The sequence below is a fragment of the Pleurodeles waltl genome, chromosome 8 (genome assembly GCF_031143425.1).
Source record: "Pleurodeles waltl isolate 20211129_DDA chromosome 8, aPleWal1.hap1.20221129, whole genome shotgun sequence".
NCBI lineage: Eukaryota > Metazoa > Chordata > Amphibia > Caudata > Salamandridae > Pleurodeles > Pleurodeles waltl.
This window is the reverse complement of record NC_090447.1, coordinates 88,214,098-88,235,228: the sequence shown is the minus strand read 5'-3', so window position 1 is coordinate 88,235,228 and position 21,131 is coordinate 88,214,098. Positions and strand designations below refer to the sequence as shown.

General features: G+C 44.2%; 1 protein-coding gene across 1 annotated transcript in view; it reads left to right on the top strand.

The window, feature by feature from the left end:
• PGM2L1 (phosphoglucomutase 2 like 1) overlaps positions 1 to 21,131 on the top strand; it is a 522,422-nt gene that overhangs the window by 180,200 nt on the left and 321,091 nt on the right. Inside the window, exon 4 of the mRNA XM_069203801.1 lies at positions 9,766 to 9,850. Coding sequence (XP_069059902.1) covers positions 9,766 to 9,850 — 85 coding nt within the window. The remainder of the gene's footprint in view (positions 1 to 9,765; positions 9,851 to 21,131) is intronic.

Sequence of the window (21,131 nt, the reverse complement as noted above, 5' to 3'; positions counted from 1 at the left end):
GATGTGTCCAGGTTTGTCAGCGGCTCGGGCCTTGAAACTACAGATAATCTATAAGGGCTTTTGGGGCAAGCGAGGTGCTCCTGAGCCATGCATGGATACGATCCACAGGCTTCTCAATGGACATCCCTTAAATGTAGCCTTCTATTTGACGAGAAGATGGACTCGGTTCTGGAGTGTTTTAAGGAGAGGTGAGCCACTGCCTGCTCTTTGAGACTTTTGGCACCAGGCCAGCAATCCCCCTCCTCAACAGTTTCAGCCGGGATTTGGAGTATCAACACTGTGAGGCCCTGCCTTTTTGCACAACAGACCTCCCTGCCCTTTCAAGGTTGAACCATGGGCGGAAAAGACGACAACCAAGCCTACAGGATCAGTATATGCTCAAAGCCCTTGTCCTTCCAGCAAAAACCTCAAAAACACTTTAATGAGACCTTAGTGGCAGAGAGTCATCCAGTAGGAGGCAAGTTCAGGCACTTGGCTCTGGGGTGGTGGACCGTTACATCTGACCAGAAGGTCCTTCAAATTGTCCAGAAAAAGGGGCTATGCCCTTCCATTCCTTTTTGACCCAGTGCACCTATCACCTACACCAGAGCAGCCCTCAAAGGACATCTGTACATTTTGCTTCTGGAGGGGAAGGCTGTTTTGGCCTAAGGAGCCATAGGAAAGTGCTGGGCTTGGAAGTAGGGAATAGATTTTATTCCCACTACTTCCTAGTGCTAAAGAAGGATGGAGGCCTTCGTCCTGTTTTAGACCTTTGCCTTCTTAAAGCTTTCCTGTGCACAAATAAATTTAGCCTACTCACGCTGTCACAGGTTATCTCTGCCCTGGATTCTGGAGACTGGATGGTGGTATTGGACCTGCAGGTTGCATGTTTTCACATCCCTGTTCTGCAGGTGCTGCCTAATCTCCAGGGATGGCATTATTTGGGTATCTATTCAAAGGTAAAGAATCTGCAACTAGAAGTCTCTATCAGATGAACAAGTTACTTAACTTTGGTAATGCCTTATCTGGTAGAGATCTATTCTTATTGCAGATTCCTTACCGACCCACCCATCCTCTCCGCAAACTGATTTCAGGGCCTTAGTTTTGACGCACCAGTAGTCAGTTTCTTTATGGCTCTGTGCTTCTGTCGTAGAAAGTCATAAAAAGAAACTGACGTCAGTGCGCCCATGTGACATAGGACCCTCAATGTCCTATCTGGCGTGGATGACGCAGAAGACTGACGCGGAGCGGATTGACGACATGGTAACGCGCAGGGGTACTGCTTATGAAAATCTTCCTTATCCAGTCTGATGTCTGGGGAGAATTCAAAGGTAAGGAATCAGCAACTAGAATATGTCTCTACCCGATAAGGCATTCCCAAAGGTAAGTAACTTGTTCTTTACATTTATTGGACCAGCTGTCCTTGTTCAAATCTTCTGTTGTGATGCATTTTCTAAAAGGTTTGCAACATATGTTTCCACCAAAGCTCTTTATGATTCTCACTTTCCTCAAGTGTGCCTCTTTTGAGCCAATGCACAGTTTTCCATTGTGCCTCCTCACCTTGAAAATGTTCTTTCTGGTCGGCATAATATCCTTATGGTGTGTGAGTGAGTTTCAGGCCCTCTCAGTCAAGCCTCCATATTCCACCTTTTTTCTGCACAACTGGTGCTATGGAGTAAAGTAGCGTTCCTGCCGAAGATGGTGATGACTTCACGTTGAGTAAGCCATCAACATTCATTGCTTTTTCTCAAACCTCGAAAGAGGAAGTGGGACTCCACCGGCTGGAGCCCAAGAGGTTACTTAGTTTTTATATTGATTATACCACGGAACAACATGTGGAGGATTAACTCTTTGTGGGATTCTCTGGGGTAATGAAAGACAAGACCATGCAAAAACAGGCCATCTTTTGATGGCTTGTTCTCTGCATTAAGATCTGCTATGCACTGGCCAAAAATCGGCAGCAAAAAAGGCTTGAAGGCTCATTCCACCAGAGTCCAGGCTGGTACCACGGCTCTGGCATGCAGAGTGCCTGTCCTAAATATCTGCCAGGCGGCTACGTGGACATCAGTTCACAAAGCATTAGTGCCTTCACAGTCTAGTCCATCAAGACTTGGTTCAGAGTCAGACAGCTTCTGGAGATGATAATGGAGGTGATGGGGATTATTTCTCTCCAAATTATGATGCCATTGTATATAAGTACTTGCTGAAAGTCAGTGGGTCGGACACTTCCTGCATACTGGGCTATGTCCCCTCACCCAACCATGAAAGAGGAGATTGCTTCTTTCACTGTAGTGATGGGATGCGCAACAGAGGGTTTATACTTATAGCTGACATCTATTGAAGTGGAGACTAATGTGTTAACTGAAGTTTTGCAACTCAAACAGACTTCCTCTGAGCTTTTACTACCATTGAGGGAAGCCCTGATTGACACTTTAATGGGCACCTGGTCGAAGATTTGTTTCTGTCCACTGGTCTGGTGAACAGGCAAGTAGTCAGGTGCCAGAGGCCGGCACTAGATTACCTTTATTTCCTGAAGCATCACCCTATTTCAGAACATCTAGTGGTTCTGGCTTCCTTCAACAAGGTCAATCCCAGTTCATTCCCTACGTACTTCAAAGATAGTGAGTCAAAGATAATTGAAGCATTCCAGAAACCAATGTTTTCATCAGCCAACCTAATCCTCTCATCAGTGAAAGTCAGCTGTTTGCTGGGGAGATATTCCCACACATGATGGGATATGGCTAGCAAGATCTTGCAGGCAGTCCCTGAGGAGTTTTGTACCAATCTAGCTCTAGCCACCCAAGATAGTCAGGTTGCTGTCAAACACATCCGTTCTGGAGCAGACAACACTTCTCTGTGAGGTGCAGGACTATCTGATGGATAAGGCATTCAACAGATCCTGGCTGTTTGGCAAGAAGGCTAATTCTGGGTTGTAATGCTTCAAAGCATAGCCACTCAGCAGTTTTGACCCTTTCAAGGCCACTCCATGTACTGGCAACAACAAGGCCCACAACCTTTCCACTAGCCACCTCGGCCTTTTTACGGTCAGGAATCAAGGAGAGGCTGTGAACTTTCCAGTCTTCTGTCCCTGTGGCATCACTCCAACCAGAATGACCACCCTGTGGGAGGCAGGATCATCTATTTTCTTGAAGGGTGGCAAAATATAATATCCTTGAGATTGTTCACTCCTTTTTGACCCCCCTCAGCATCCGCCCCCCATCAGTGGCTTTCACAGGAGCACCTCTCCATCTTACTTCAACAAGTGCAGGCTCTTCTGGCAAAGGGAGCCATTGAGAGGATCCCACTACTTCCTCTTGCTGAAGAAGGATGGAGGCATTAGTACTTTTTTAGATCCTCCCCGAATGTTTTTTGGGGAATGACAAAAAAAGAGGCTCATGTTGGACCAGGGTCGACCTGCTCTGGAAAAGGGTAACTGGAAAAGGGTAACTGGAAAAGGGATGGGGGCATTAGATCTACGGGACACCTACTTTCATTTACCTGCCCTGCAGTCCCACAGATACTGCTTGTGGTTCGAGGTGGGCCATGAACATTATCAATTTATGGTGCTCTTTGAGTGGTCACAAAAGTTATGGTAGTGATCGCAGCACATCTACAATGATTGGGGATTCCAGTTTTCCCCTACCGCAATGTCTGGCTTTTAAAGGTGGGCTCACTGCAGAATCATAGACCACTTCCAGACAATAGCGAACCTCCTAACTTAACTCGGGTTTCCCATCAATGTGCTGAAGTCACCTGACTCCTCCAGAAAGACTCCCTTTCACTGGGCATAAGGAATCCAGGGCATTCAGGTTATGATCCTGATCTTTGCGCCTCAGCCCTGGATCTCAGGGAGAGAGTGGCTCTGTGGTCTCCCAGCCTCTTGACCACATCCATTCTTTTCATAGTCTATGCCAGGTGGCATATGCTGGCTTTGCAGCGGAACCTGAAGTCTGAAGTGGGCCCAGCACCAGGTGAACCTAATGGATTCCATCCAGTTTTTGGAGGAGTCTTCAAAAAACCTGCTTTGATGGCTGCTCAACTGCAATAGGATCAGAGGCAGAACCCTATCCCTGCCCACCCAGAGCCAACGGTTGTGACCGATGCGTTGTTGCTGGGATAGGAATGTCATCTGGAGAGGTTGAGATCAGAGGACTGTGGTATATGGCATAAACCAGTCTTTACATAAGCCTGCTGGAGTTGTGGGCTATTTACCTGGCACTGAAAACTTTCCTATTGTCCATCGAAGGGAGGCTGTTTCAGATTTTCATGGAAAACATCACTGCCATGTAGTACTGCAGCAAGCCAGACTGGGTTGGTTCTGGGACATGTGCAGTGATGCACTTAGTCTCTCAAGCCTCAGGGCATTTCCCTGGTTGTAAACCACCTCTTGGGACCCTTGAATGCCAAGGTAGATGAGATTAGCCAGGGGCGCCTGGCAGATCAAGAATGGTTGGTAAATCCCAAGGTTTCAGTGGGTGTCTTCCAGCAATGAGGAATACCCTGGCTAGATCTTTTGCCACCAAATAATGCAGTGTCACAAATTTTTCATGTGAATTTGCCAAAAAGTCTCTCTTTCTGAGATGCGTTCCTGATCGAGCCCGTGGCTCCTGTATACATTTCTGCGCTGTCTCTCCTACCCCGAGTTTTGAAGAAAATCTGGAACGGCGAGGTCCAAGTCATCCTACTGACTCCAGATAAGGCCAGGTGAGTGTGATAACTACAACATCTGAGTGTGAGCACCTTTCCTCTTATCAAACAAGTGCTTCAGTTGGATCTCCTGTCCGATCAATAGGGCAGGGTCCTCCACCAAAACCTGTGTAATCTGGCCCTCCACATATGAAGACTGAGTAGCAGCAGTTGACTGTGTTTGATCTTACAAATGAAGTTATGGATGTCGTCCGTGCTGCCAGGGGTCCCTTTGCAAAGTCTGTCTATGCTGGCGCTGGGACAAGTTTATGACTTGGTGTGGCACCTGCAGCATGGACATGTTATGGGTAGACTATCCTGTTTTCAGTGTTTATTTTTTGTGGACTTCACTGGGGTGTTCTCAGTGTATTTCAAACCTTTTGAAATCAGTGCTTTTCAGTGTTTATTCAGCTGCTTAGCTCCCAAAATATACAAAAACTGTTTTGGAGTGGGCACAAAGCATGTCGTTTTTTGCAGTGATTGTTATAAAGCACACATTTAGTTTGAAGGAGAAGTAATACACAGTGTATAGTGTCTTCCCATTACAATGTATCCAATTGATTTATGTTATAATATATATTTTAATCATAGAAAGTTTCACTCATGCTCACATCTGATTATCATCTCACGTCTCATTACTTCTCACACTCACTCTGTTAGGACACTATCTGATTTACAGGACTACTAGTGGATTTTAAAAAGTAAGAGTGCTGTATTCATATGTTTTAATAAACAAATTCCTGGATACAGCTGGGGGTAATTTACTATTCCTTACTGAATATTATGGCATTGTAAAGGTGGTTAATCCTTCCAACATAGTACCTAGTGACACCTTTATAATTAGAATTCTACCAGGTTAATTTGTAGCCCTGAATTCTAAGGCAGCTGAAACGTGGTGCTTCAGGCATTCTTGCCACTTCTTTTGTGCACTCTTTGACTGGCTACATTAAGGTGATGCTACTTTTTTGTGGAAATTCATAGCTGCTGAGTGTCCCCAGAGCCAGTCTTTCACTTTAAGCCAGTCCTGACCTAACAGACATCAATCACATTGTATTCTGAGACTTGGATTTTGCTGTTAACATTGTAATCATGGGCTCAAAACCCCCAGCATTAAGGGCAGTTGGGTAAAAAGCTAGAATTAGCTAAAGGTATCACACGTAGCAATGGGAGACTTTGCAGCTATGATTTATTTTGGTCTGTAGAGCGGCGTGTGTCCTGTTTCCACCACTATCCCATTTGAATGTGACTGCATGGCCCTCACAGGTACTTGTCACTATACCCTGCATTGAATATTTCAACCCTAAGGTGTTTGGTAGGTAACCTACCTGATATCAATATTTACTTGTTTTAACCATTCTGTGTAAACATGATATGACATATTGGCCAAGATACTTATGAATGGGTCTTTCTTGCTACTACCATGCATTACAAAGTTACACTGTGTTATCCCCTTCAGAAAGAAATAACAATGATTAATTCTCACACATTCCTTTCTTTGAATGGCGTTTTAGTTTGTGGTTGTTGTAGGCTTTTTTTAGTGTTTATATTCTTTACACTGATGAGAGCTGTTTCCTTTTAGGTGGGGTTTTATCAGCTATTATAGATTTAAACCTAAAATAGGACAGCCTAGTTATAGGACAAATATATGGTGTCTTATTGTTTGTTTCATCTCTAGCCAAACAGAGACTTGATTTTGGTGCAATTGAAAGGTATTTGTTGGCTCTTTTTGACTTAAAAAAATTGACTCCTATATTTCCTCCCACATCCTTTGTGATGCCACAGTGCGATCTCAGTTTGGTCCTAAATTTCTTTATGTGCATTCCTTGAAACCCATACACAGTCCACTATGTCCCCTGACTCTGAAGACTGTATACCGGATTACAGTAACTTTCGCTCATCGCATGAGTGAACTCCAAGCTTTTGCAGTGCAGCTGCCTTACTCCAACTTTTTCTCAGATAAAGTGGTGTTGAGGACCAGGGTAGCCATTTTGCCATAGGTTTTGACTACTTTTCACATTTGGCAACCCATCATTCTCCCATAGTTCCTTTCTTCACCTTAACTCTCAAAGGAGGAGGAGAGACTCAATTGGCTGGACCCCAGGAGAGCCTTGAGCTTTCACAGTGATCTCACCAAATACCATCGCGTGGAAAATCATCTTTTTGTGGGGTTCATTCAGGCAAAGCAAAGGAAAGCAAAGCAAAGCAAGGCAGTGCTGCAAAGGACTCTGTCTTGATGATTACGTCTCCGTTTTAAGATATGCTACTCAGTAGCTAAGAAGCAGCCTCCAGAAGGACTGAGTGTCCTTTCCACCATGCCAAGGCCACGGTCTCTGCATTGGCACATGGAGTGCCTGGTCTTAATATTTGTCGGGCTGCGATGTGGGCATCAAAGCACATGTACACGAAGCACAGAATGGGCACTTCACCTGTTTGGTACTGCCGTTATGCAGAAGCACCATCTTAGGAGACCTTGTTTTGGCATCTGTTCCATAGGAGAAGAATCTTCAGTTAAAAGTATCCAACAGGTTTGGGAAACTGGTATTTTCAAACCTTCATAAAAGAAATGTAGAGTGGGGGTAAAATGGGGAACACAGTGGTGGTTTTGTTTATATACGCAGTATGACAGATCTAACACAGACCTAAATATAGGGGATCCTCTGAAGAGGCAGAATTCGGAGACTCCATCAGTTAGCCTTAGATTTGGGACTGAGGCGTTAAGGATCTTGTATTGAAATTTAAATGGGCTGGACAATACCATCAAAAAGAAGTAGTGGCACAACATATATATGTTCTGGTGCTGCTGATGGGCACTAGTTGTCAATGCCTCAAAAGGGGTTAATTAACATCATTAGCGGTCACACTTTTGGCTCGGGGGGGGTGGTCATCCTGGCAAATAAAAATCCCTCATTCCAGATTACCAAACAATGAGTGGGCCCAGAGGACTTTCCATGGCATTTGAGAAGGTGATAGTTATTGATACTGAATGTATATACACTGCCCAGGCTCCAACAAAAAGATCCTTTACACAATAGGCCCCATAATCCTAGAAATGGACGTCATAACTCATAAAATGAGTGGCGACTTCAATGATGTCATGGTTGAGGAGATGGACAGAAAGACCTCACACACACACACACACACACACACACACACACACACATACCCACCCACTGGCCTGGGACAGTCATGCATTCCCTGGGACACTTCATTGTTTTCGAGAGCTCACAAATCCTTTTTCTCAACTAGGTTCAATTTTCATGCTAATAAAAGAGTTCTTGCTGTCTCAAGAGGTGAAGTACCTGGCTAGGTGCATCACCAACTACTCTCTCTTTAGTATAGTGACGGGAGGAAAACAGGGAGCACTAGAAACATTCACATTCAGGTTAGACGCCTGGGACCTGTAGAATAGGGGCATAATTGGGGACTTTGATCGGAATATACACTATTCTTGAAAGAAAACCTGGGCTCAGTCGACACATCTGTAACCCTGTGGAAAGCATACAAAGCTGTTATGAAGGACTGGGGACAAAATCTCATTGCACAAGACATGTAGGGCTGTGCTTGTTGCATCCTTGGAGGGGGAGCTCTGGGAAAAGCTCTAAGGGAAGTATATCACAATACCCACTATAATGCTTCTGAGAAATACTGCTTGGCACAGTAGCTTTGACACAGGGATCAAGATAGGCTGCCTGTTAGCCTGGCTGGGGAGGAGGATTTTAAATGGGTGTGTGAAGTTCAACAAGACAATGGCGGAATGACAAAGAAAAAAGATTCTTTTAATGGCTTTTCTGGGTAACATTTCCATAGTAGACATATTCAAGGCAGCTACATGATCAACTCCACACACATTCACTAAATAGTACTGTTTGGATGACCTAGCATCCCAACAGACATGCTCTGGACGTACCATACTCAGAACTTTATTTCAGGCCCCTTCACCATCCTTTGACTAGCCATCTCTACAGGAGAACTGCTTTACAATATATGAAGAGCATGTGTACTTACACACATGCTACAAATAAATTATGTTACTTACCCTGTAATCATTTATTTGTGCTTCATGCTCTCAATAGTCCTGGCATCTAGTGTTGGGCTCGGACTTTTGCAAATTGATTTTCTTCAAAGAAATCTTTTGAGTCACAAGGTATTATGACTCCTGTCAGAGGTGATTTGCATGGTCATCAGCTCCATTCCTAAATAGTTTTTCACACATCCAGTGTACGCTAGTGGAGCTAGAAATAGTACACCATAATGATCACACATTGTAAGTGTAAAGTAAGAAAATGTGGACAATAAATACAGAATAAAGCAGTATCTGAGCCATCCAATGAATTCTGGGAAGGTGGGTGAGTGTATGTAAACTTACAGTACCCCATGCTACGAATAGAAGCTTACAGTGTAAGTAAGAGTCCTCCTTGTTGATATTCTGTCAAACCACAAATTCCATGCAGCCCTACCACCTCCCTCTGTGCAGTGTTTGTTTCCATCTAATAAAGTCCCAAACTAGAGATTTGCATGCCATTACATCTGATTAGTGTTTTGCTCTGCATCCCAGAGAGCAGACGGAGTTAAGCAAAACAGACATTGACGTGCAGGGTGACCAATATATGCAGCTCCATCTTTGCTTCTGGGCGGAACAAAATGAACACAGTGGCGACAACAACAGTTATCGGCATGCACAAGCAATGCTGTTTAAATCTTCAGGATCGAGTGACGCCTGGAAGTCTTCTAAAGGGAAGTAATCTTTGGTTAGATAAAGTATTAATCAGAAAGAGATTTATCAGAGATAGCTAACCTGTTCTTTGACTCTTTTTCCTATCTTTTTAACACTTTATTGACTGATTCTCTTCACATTTTACAAAATGCCCAATTGTATTTTCTAGAGTGGCAGATTTGCTAACCAGAACCAATTTTCTTTATGGCTTACAGATAGCTGTAGTAATTGTTGGATTGGACGTAATGATATATTTTAGTACATTTGGTTGATACTTTAAGTGTGTAAAGAAGAAAAAATACCTGTTTAATACAGTAAACATTGCATAAGGTTCCCAAAACAGTGTTGTGTATTATTTCACTCTGTTTTCTCTTTGTTACTTAAAGGCTTGCAAAACTTACAGCTGCTGTGTTCCTCGGTAAAGGAGTACCCGTCTTTTTGTTTTCAAGATATGTTCCTACACCGTTTGTGGTAAGATTCTTTGTTTTCCTCGCATGCCATCGATATTAAAGGTATCCTTCTCTAGCCTATACAGATTTTATTTAGCATTTCAGTAAAAGCACAATGATATACAGGATCCTTTTTTCTGGGGAGTATTTCATGCATACATTTTGTGAAACAGTCAGATTGTAATAAACCAAGTCAGTCTGTTCTTGGAGTCGGGAAAATCAAGCGGTGGGAGGGCAGTTTAAGGGGTAAAAGGAGGATGAAGGGGAGAGAGGAAAATACATCTATCTGGAGAGCAGGCGATAGAAGTGCAACCCATAAGCTTTATACTATGGAACCAAAACTGGTAACAGCATGTGGTTCAAATTCAAATAACCTAGGCAGGAGATCTGGCCAACATCTCAGATAATTGTCACATTGGCATCAAAAGGTAAGGGTAAAGAAAGCTGAATGTATAGAGGGCAGAGGATAACAAATTGAGCAAAGAGAATATCAGAAAGCAACGAAGAGTCAAACTGGAAAAAACTTGCATATGAAAAATGGAGAGCAAGGTTCTTTGAATTGTCAGGTCTAGAATGATTTAAGTATGAGGTACGGGCATATGTTGAGGGAAGCTAATAGTTCTCATAAGTACTATTTAGTGTCAGGGAGAAAATGTTCCCCAGGTGTGTGCAGGATCCTACCCAAAAAAATACATTTGGTGTGAGAGAAGACAACAATATGCATTGGAGTTCCTTTTAGGGTAAAAAGAGATTGCATTAAGGGATAGAGTGAGTGGGTCCATAAGCCAAGCACCCTGTGTAGGTCAAGCATTCCCTGTGCAGGCAAATTATCCCCTAGATTTGAGGGGCAAGTTTAAATTATGTCTTACTTTAGCCAACACGTAAACATTAAAAGAAATGTTCTTTGTCTGAGCGGTGATGAGTGCTTAAGTCATCAGGAATCCTCCCTCTAAGATGCATTAATCCTGCAGGACTCATCCAGAGGATAGTCAGGATAACTAGTTTGTCAGTTGAATTTGACATCCAGAAAGGATTTGAGTGACTACGATTCTAAGTATTGCATAGATTTGCTACCAGTTGTGCTCAACATGTTCCAGCAACTCATAATTGATATCCTAGCACCCTAGCCTCCAGCAAAGATGTTCTCCCCACATGAGAGGTCTGCAGGTACACAGATCCAGTGACCCTGTGAGATTTTTTTTTGGCCGGCATAATCACTTAACTATGGGCCAGATGTATCATCTGATTTTGCACTCGCAAACAGCGAAATCGTCCATTTGTGAGTGCAAAATCGGGTTCTGCAATGCATCAACTGCATTCGCAGACCAAAAACCGAAAATCGCAAAAATTTCGATTTTCTGCGTTGCGACCTGGATTTTGCGAATCGCAATTTGCGAAATGCAAAAAATTTGCAGCTATGGCCCAACAGGCCCATAGCTGCGATTGGGGCCAGTATCGCAATTTGCGATTCGGTAATTGCATTTGCGATTTTTAAGAAATCGCAATTACCGACTCACAAATGTGATACATGGCCCTTTGCGAGTCGGTAATTGCGATTTCTTAAAAATCGCAATTACCGAATCGCAATGGGCCAGATTCATACATCTGGCCCTAAATCCCTGGATAGGTCTAAATGATTTGGACTTGGTGGAGGTCTGAGAATGTATCCAGTGTGCATGCTGAAATTCTATACACCAAATTCTAATTTCCGGGTGGCGAGGAAGGCAATTAAGAAAAAAAGGATAGCATGAATGTCTTCTTCCATTGGCACTCCGTAAAATCACACGTTGTTGTGCTGCAAATACCTTATGTTATTATTGTGCAGCACCCAGAGATCATGACCCACTTGATGGGTTCTAGCTAGTCAGCCTTTGATGCCATTCAGGTTATTTTTTGAGACACCCAGTTGGTGTTTGATGTAGTGGTGTCGGACAGCATTGGTTCTGTTTCTATCAAACCCTCCTCAGACTTTCAGTTCACTAAGGCAACAGACTGTACACTATAGTTATTTCATGGGCCTTTACTACGGGAATCATTCCATCACAGGAGTTACATCAGGAGCCTTTTCATTGCAGGTAGCTATTAGTAACTTTTACTTCACAGATGAATTACTTTAAAAATGTTTGTATGATCCTAATCTTCAGAAAATGTATGTCCATTTAAATGTATAATAATATTGAGTTAATTTATAAGTTTGATTTATTATAATTAATTTAATTTCGATGTATTTTTTCATTTTCAGTTTAAAAGAAAACTTGTTTTATATTGAGAAAATAGGTTGAATTGAACATTTAACCTGTAAATAAAATCAAGTCCACTTGTATTTTTATATATATTTATATAGTAGGTCCTAACTATAACTACCTACTGGTGACCGCCAGTAGGTTATATAAGTAACATATATATATATATATATATATATATATATATATATATATATATATTTAAATATCACTTAGAAAAAACAAAGATTACAGGGACGTTATAGTTGGGCTCACATTTCAACATACAAAACCATAGAAATTCACCTGTTAGTCATCTCAAGTAACTATAACTCGTATCCTCTCCATGCACAGTTTTTTCAACAAAAGTTTCACTGAAAATATTACATTGATATTATCAATGATGTTATCAAAGTTGTCATGAGTGCTGTAATTTGTAGGATAATTAACAGTGCAGGGCAAGAGCGCAAGTTACAGGTGTCGTGTAGGTTCTCATTATCCTAATGAGACTACTGGATTCGAGCGGCAGAATCACTTGTACTGCGGGGACTGAGTCTGATCCTGCACCATGTGACAGCTGTGGGCCTCATCTGGGTTTGTTCCAGCTAACTAGCAGTGCCTCATCTTCACCCAAGAGCAGGGATGATGGCGGCAACCGGGCGATTGATATTCATGACGACTCAGGGGAATTGTGGTCACTCAGATCTCATCTGTTTCTCTCAGTTACATTAGTCTCATGTACTCAGGGACAATCAGAGGCAGAGTAAAGTTCAATAAGGTTTTATTGAAGTAACTGCATCTTAGAAAATAAAGCAAGTATTGCAATAACTAGGATGATGAAGCACAATAAGATTAAAATTGTGACAAGGAGAGTAAAACACAAGAATAACACTACAGTACTGTCACTAAGGTTTGTAGGGATAGTTCCTACCTAAGCTATGTTAGAGCTCAGCATGTTAAGCTCTAATTCGTCCTTTCAGGTTCCCCATGGGAAGACATCATCCCACATACCTGAGCAAGAGGCCTTTAGTCTACATAAGCAGCTGCAGTGAAGCAATCAGCATGCAGTCATGGTCATCTGGCTGTAATCTCCCTCTAACGTATATGAGTCTATGTAGTGTTTTTATAATAAAACAGCTGATGTTCCAAGAAAGAATCCTCACGTGAGAGTGTGTATGTTTCTGTGAACATTGGAGACAAAGCGTACCACTTTTGCCGGCGACCTATCTTACTGCAGCCTTGAGAAAAGCACAGAGTGAAAGAAATGTCTTGTTTAAGAACTCAGTGCTTACCTCGGCAAAGAACAGCTAGATGGAGAAAATAAAAAAAGACTGCAAATGTGGCTAATGTTAAAATAATATAACAACGCTAAGTAAAATATATCTAGGTTAAAGTGCACAGCAGCAGGCCTAGTTTGCTAAAATATGTGTATAAAACTATAGCTAAAAATGGCTACATAACAAAGGTACCTTAGGGCTCAAGTCATTGTTACTTGAGGTCACACTAACTATAACTGGTGAATTTCTATGGTTTTGTACGTTTAAAATGTGAGCCTAACCATAACGTACCTGTAATCTTTTTTTAAGTGAATTTCTATTTTAAAAAAAAAATCTATTTCCTAACTCTAACGTCCCTGTAACCTTTGTTTTTTCAGTGGATTCCTATGTTTTTTATTTTTAATGTCTAGTAATTTTCATTACTACTTGTTAATCCAACCACCGGTTAAAGTGTTGGTAGCCAATCAGATCCCCGCACAAGACCAGAAGGGGTTGCACATCCTTTGAGTCCCTAGATACACAAAATTGGATTTTCTTCAATTTCTCAAAACTACTGAACAGATTTACACCACGGTCCCGCCCGGCTCCCTGCCTCCTGTGGGAGCCAGCAGTGGCTCTTGCACAGAGGCAGCTACTAAACATGCAGCTCCCTGTGTTCCAGTGGGCGATAGCACTTTGACAGCTCTCGCCCACTGGAAGCAGAGTGTTTGCTCTGAAATGGCGGGAGCTGTCAAAGCTCCTGCCAAGTCAAAGCAAAGAGCTATGTCCCAGGGGTGGGTACCTTGCGCTGTGAGCTTTGGTCGCAGAGTGGTTTAAAGTGCAGCATCGGACGGAGCGCAGCTGGAAATCCCTCCGCGGGACAGACAGCCAGCAGGCTCCTCCAAGAAGGCTCGCAGGCGGGATGTCTGTATATATTTAGCACATGCTGGAAATGGAAAAAATACTCGCGGATCCAATACATTGGTGATTAAGGGGAGGAGTAGAAAGGGGACAGGGTCACCAGGGACGAGTCATGAAGAGGCGAGTGTGCCAGACAACTATATTTAAAAAATAAAATTAAAAAAAAAGCAAAAAGTTCTGCCACAGAGAAATTGACAAGGACAGCTTGTCCGTAAATCTGTTCTGGCTTGCTTTATTGATCACAGTTAGGCAGCGTTTTAAAATATATTTCGGAATAAGGCATCTTCTGCTCATATCTGTGTGCCCAGCAACTCCAGGGCATCATAACAGTAAGATAACTCAAATGGTTACTATACTTACTGCAGAGATCTGTGGGCAGGTAGTCGGAGGTTTGACTTACCATAAAGTAGCATAGAGGGGTAGGATTCCTGCAACAAAGCACTGTGTGTAACACACAGGCCTCTGGTTTGCTTTCAGATAGCTCAGCAGGTTACTGCTTTTGTCAAAAGGCCAATTGTGTTACCTCCAGGTTACAACTTTCATTTCTTGTATGATAGCACAGTGAATTGAGAGCCACCATCAAAGAGCTACATGCGCCTTGCAGGAACCTTTTTGTCTTTTTTTCTCAATCTTTCATCATTCTAACGAAGCTAAAAAGGGTTCCTTAGAATAGTGAGTAAGAGTTAGGAGTACACACTATTCCAATCACTGTATTCTGCAGATCCTACACTCGTTTTACATTCTGGCTTCTCCCCATCAAGCTCCCCTTACAGGGGTGGCTCCTCCATAAGGGCGGAGGAGGATTGCCTCCTCACCAGTAGCGGCAGCTGCAAGACGTTTCAAAGAAAAGGATAATAAACCATGTTTATTATCCTTTTCTTTGAAAGGGGTGGGTCCCTGGGGGTGACGTACATGGAGGGAGTGCACAGCACTCCCCCTCACTGCGCATGTATGTTTGGCCGGCTGTCTCGGGCTGACCAAACATACATGCGCAGTAAGCTCCCTCAAGCCCAGCAACACAGTAGTTGCCGGGCTTGAGAGAGCCTGCACATGCTCCCAGTCTGCCTGGGAGCACCCTGGCTGGGCACTTCAAGCCTATCCTGATGCTGCACTGAGCAGCGTCAGGGTTGGTGCAGGGCATGCTGGGAGCCTGTGAGACTGTGCCTGGAGCGACGACGCGGAAGAGAGGAGCAGCGTGTGGCAGAGAAGGTAAGGTTTTTATTTTAAATTTTCTTTAATATATTTTAATAATGTATTAATGCCCCCCGCTACCCTGCCCGCCCCCAGGAATCCCCACAAGCCGTTACTGCCCCCTGAATATGTAATCTCTATCAGTATGAATATGTAATTCGTACACCTTGTTACCCTCATTATCGTATGCAACCTTTCCTGTATATTGACTAACACTCCTGTATGATTCATTGCTTCGGTTGGATATTAGACTTGCTAAATTGGATTGAGTAGTACTATAAAGGAACTTAAATAAAGAAAAGTAAATTATATACTTAAGTTATTAATGTAATTACTTATACAGATAAGGCTAACGTTCTTAAATTGCATGTATTTCACTTAGATTTGGGGGCGGTGGGATTTAGAAGTTTTGAAAACCTACCTTCAAATCACAGTTAATATTTAAATAATGTGATAGCATGCAGAATGTCTTTGTTTTCTCTCATGACATTGTAGTATTGGTGTTAGAAATGGGGTCTGTAGTTGGCAGTGGTTTGCACCCTGTCCAAATAGGGACCCTCACTCTAGTCAGTGTAAGGGAACCACACAGCTAAGATAACCCCTGCGCACCCTCCTGGTAGCTTGGTATGAGCAGTCTGGCTTATCTCTGAGGCAATACAAAGTATTTGTACACAGACAGTAACACATTGAAAACTCCACAAAAGTACTTCACACCAGTTTAAACAAGCATTTGTAATGAAATGGGTCTCATGTTTGCTTGAGTTAGAGCTATTAGTGTTGTAAATTCCTAACTAGACTTGTCTTGCTACTTAAATTGAGTGCAGTTATCCATGTAACAGGGGCGCAGTCTGCAAGGTGGTAACAAAACCGCCCCAAGGTGGGACAAACATAAAGCATTTACCAATCATGATTAAGGATTTTTGAAAGGCAAGCCCTGGAACAAGTGAAAGTGATGGGCATGCAGTCGGCGTGGTTAAAAGCCCACAATACTTATAACAGGTCAAAGCGCTTGCACGCTCGACCTAAAAAATAGCCAATATTTATCTAAGTAAACCAAGACCAAAACGACAAAAATCCAAAATACACAAGTAAAAATATGATTTTTCAAAGATTAAATTGTGGTATAGCGCTTAGAAATACTATTGCTCCAACTGGGGCTATAATGATGTCTTGACGGAGGCGTTTGTAACAGTCCAACGCCACTCCGGTCATGGAATCACACAGCCCTCAGGTACAGTACCCTGGAAGACAATGAGGAAGCAAACACTTTACAGGGAGTTGGGGAGGTGAGGCGTCGCTGGAGCCTGTGCTGCATCGATTCCTTACTTCCACAGGGGAGGTGAGGCGTTGGTTCCTTACTGCTAGGTCAATGACAGTTGCAGGGGGGGGGTGATACGACGTAGACGGCGAGGCGGCAGTCCCTTACAAGAAGGCCGGGTCGATGAATGTATCTGTTCAAGACACGAGCCATCAATTTCATGGTGTCGCGATCACAGGACCACAGGTGCTGTGTGGACTCTGAGCTGGTTGCCACAGACGTCGGTGACACGGCTCTCTGGACTCCTGCTGTGGCCGGACTTTAGAGGTGCTGTGGCGGCATCGGGCCTGTGGCGTCAGTCGCGGTTGATGCACTCCGCGGGGACCGCAGCACAGAGTTGGACAGCGGCACTGGTTCCGAAGTCGCTCTGGAGTTGATGTGCTTAATTGTTTCTTGGTTGCACCAGAATCTACTCCCATGGGACCAGGAACTGGATTTGGCACCACTTGGCAAGTCAGTACTCTCAGCAAGAGAGCCCAGGTGCTGGTAGAGGAGTTTGTTGATGTCCCTCAGACTTCTTAACAGGAGGCAAACTCAGTCCAAGCCCTTGGACACACTTCAGAGAGTTGGAGACTGCTTTGTGTGAGGACAGGCATAGCTACCACTGTAGCTCAGGAAGATCCATCAGGAAATGCAGGGCATACTTCAGCTCCCTTTTTTGTGACTGTCTGCAGTGAATGTGCAAACAGCCCAACTGTTATCCTGACCGATACTTGTATTCAGCAGACTGACAGAGGCACAGAATGTTTAAGCAAGAAAATGCTCACTTTCTAAAAGGTGCATTTTCAAACTTAGTTCCAAAACCAACCTCACCGAAAGGTGTATTTTTAAATTGTGACTTTAGTGACCCCAAGCTACATACCGCTATATACCCCCTCATGGGAAATAACACTTAAGACATTTCAAGGCCATTCCCATGTTACTCTATGGGAGAGCTAGGCCTTGCAATAGTGAAAACTAAATTCAGCAGTATTTCACTGTAAGGACATGTTAACCTCACTGGTACATGTCCTCCTTTTTAAATACACTGTACCCTGGCCATGGGGCTGCCTTGGGCCTACTTTAGGGGTGACATTCTTGCAGTAAAAGGGAAGGTTTGAGCCTGGCAAGTGGGTGCACTTGCCAGGCAAAATGGCAGTTTAAAACTGCCCACACAAACAATGCAGTGGCAGGTGTGAGACCTGTTTACAAGGCTACTCGTGGGTGGCGTAATCAGTGCTGCGGGCACACTAGTAGCATTTTGTTTACAGGCCCTGGACACACATGGTGCACTATACTGGGGACTTATTAGTAAATCAGATATGCCAAAGGTGGATAAACCAATCACCAATACAATTTAATTAGAGAGCATTTGCACTTTAGCACTGGCTAGCAGTGATAAAGTGCCCAGAGTCCTAAAGCCAGCAAAAACGAAATTCAGGAGAGGATCAAAAACAGCCAATCAGAAGCAAAAAGACAGGGGAAACCACACCAAGAACTGACAGGTCTAACAATTGACATCAAGGTTTTAGGCTTCAGCTAGATCCCAGCCTGAATAAACAATGGGAATTCCAGTGTCCTTCTAAATGAATCACTTGTATTTATGCATTGTACTAAGCTTTGAAGTGAAAATAGGAAACCTCTGTCACCCTGTGCCGGTTGCTGCTCTTCAAAAAAGCAGAGAAAACATGGGCACCCTAAATTGTACCTGGTGTCTGGGAATTACACCAAGAAAAAAAAAAATCAACACATTTCTCTGGGGCCGGCCCGGATCTGATTCAATAATAGCTGTCAGATCCGGGGTCTGGTTAGATCCCCCTCGTTTCTTGCACTCATTTAGCAACCAAAGTTATTCTGAGATGCTGTTAGATTATTAGGATCAACACACAGAATTTCTGAATACTGCTTGCCTTTTTTCAAGGTTCAGTATGGCTTTTTCTTATGGATATTTCCGACTGGAGATTCCATACCTTTAAAATATCCCTAGATGCATTACTGGATCTGTACGATTTATAACCATGCTGCTGCTTGTTGGTAGCTGGTGATGTGTCGCTCATGTTCATATAATTGATGCTGGAGCCTCATTTAAATGCCACTCTTGTGCCTTGACATCTGATAGAGGCTTCTAGTTGCAGATTCCTTACCTTAGAATCATCCCCAGGTGTCAGACCGGATTCAGAGAATTGTCTTAAGCAGTACCCCTGTGGCCTATTAGGTGGCATTGATTGGCTCTGCATCCGTTGTTGGCGTTGTCTGCTGCAGATAAGATGTTGGGGTTCATATATAGGCGCCACCTCAGTGCGCTGATGTCACTATTTTTCTTCTTTGACCGGCTTTTTTTTTATTTTTTATTTTTACTTTTTGTTAGATTTTTTCAAGTATTCAACTCCTGGTGCGTTGAGGATGTCGTAGAGGAAGACTTGGTTTAAGCCCTGCAGTCCCTGTCAAAGGTGATATCCGTGATGGTTCCGCACCTCTGGTGTCTTTGGTGCATAGGGCGCGACCACGACCCAGAATCGTGTTCCAAGTGTCAGGCCATGCATCCCAAGGCTTTGAGGGAGCGGTCCCTAAAGCTGATGGCAGCCCGACGCTCGACTCCATGTCAGTCAGGATCTCTGTCGAGAGGAAGGTCACAGGATTGGTTGCAGAGTCCTCCATCATGGTCGTCCCACTCGAAGTCCTCAGGGCAATCGGGTGAGTCGAGGCACAAGAAAAAATCTAAAAAGTCAAAGCATTCTTTGACTTCTTCACGTCTGTCTGCTGATGAGATGACTAAACGTCGACGTTCTAGGCTTTGCTCTTTGAAGCCTGCGCCTGGGCTGACTCTGCACCTTCCCGAGTTTCCAGGAGTGACCCCTGCCCAACGTAAGGACTTTTATGACATCATGCACCTCATTTTTTAGCAGTCTGCTGCCACTGGATCGACTTTCAGCCCCACTGAAGTGAGAAGGGGACCCTTCGTGTTACGCACCGGCGGCTTTGGCCTAGGTGCAGAAAGGCCCCCATAGATCCAGGCCTGGATCGGGACGACATTGGTCGTACCTCTCTGACCTTCCCTGATGCTGGTGCTGATGCTCCCAGTGCCGCCCACGCCTACGGGCTGCGCATCGCCTTTCTTATTCCTGAATCCAACACTGAGCCGGATGGGTTCCATATGACGCCGATTCCGACACTCGAAGGAGCCTTCCCTACTATGTTGGATCCTGAGACCCCTTCTTATGGGCTAGGTCACGGTGAAGAATGGGCGGAGTCGCTGGACCCTTTAGAATATTAGGTTCAAGACACTGTGGACCGTCGTACTTACTTGGGCGAAGCCATCGGATTGGATACTACTACAGATACTGGCATGCTCTCCCCTCATACCATGGATATGGGAGAAGGTACTCTATGTTGGTGAGAAGAGCTGCTGAAGTCCTGGACGTTGATTTGCCTTTAGTGGCTGTAAGGACTAACCTCCTGACAGAGGTGCTTCAACCTGGAGCTTCCTCCTCAGAACCCCTGCTCCTGTTTAATGAGACCCTGATGGATGTCCTACTGGGTACCTGGTCCAAATCCAGCACAGGATCTTTCGGAAACAAGGCAGTTGCCTGCCGCCATCGCCCTGCCCCAGGGGACCCAAGTTTTCTGACGTAGCACACCATCCTTGAGAGCTTGGTTATCCAGGCCTCTACTTCATAGGATGTGTTCCCTTTAGCACCCCTGGATAGGGACTCCAGAAGGCTGGATACATTTGGAAAGATTTTTTTCTTTCCCCAGCCTTGCATTGTGGTCCGTGAACACTGTATGCCTTTTGAGCCATTAGTGCCACACACTGTGGGATACGGTTGCACTGTTGCTGCCACAGCTCCCAGAGGAAGCCCAGGCTGAACTCTCTCAGGTTGTTGCTGATGGGAGAGATTTAGCAAAGGCCATGATCCGTTGCGGACTGGACATGTCCAACTCTTTAGGTAGGGCAGTTTTGTCGACGGTGGCCCTGAGGCGAGGACCTCTGGTTTTTCAGGTGATGTTCAAGCTAATTTGATGGACATGCCCTTTGATAGCATCCGTCTCTTAAGAGAAGGCTGGCTCGTCACACAAGCGCTTCAAGGATTCTCATGCTACGGCCAGGTCCATGGGCTTTAAGCTGGCCCCTCGTGTCCCTCAGTTACCTTTCGCCCCTTTCATGGCTACAGAAGGGGCTTCCAACCACGTCTGTTCCCGGCCATCCACCGTGCAGCGCATGCTATCCAGCCTCTGTGTGGCGAGGGCATGGGATTCACTGACCTCGGGGATCAGGGAGCCAGCTGTCTGGCCAGTTCGCTGCTCCCCCCATGCATCAGCCTCTAAACCTTCCAAGTCCATTTCTCTGCCACCAGGGGTCAGTTGGACACAGGCTCCACAATCACCTGCTCTGCTCTCAATCCATCACATCATAAA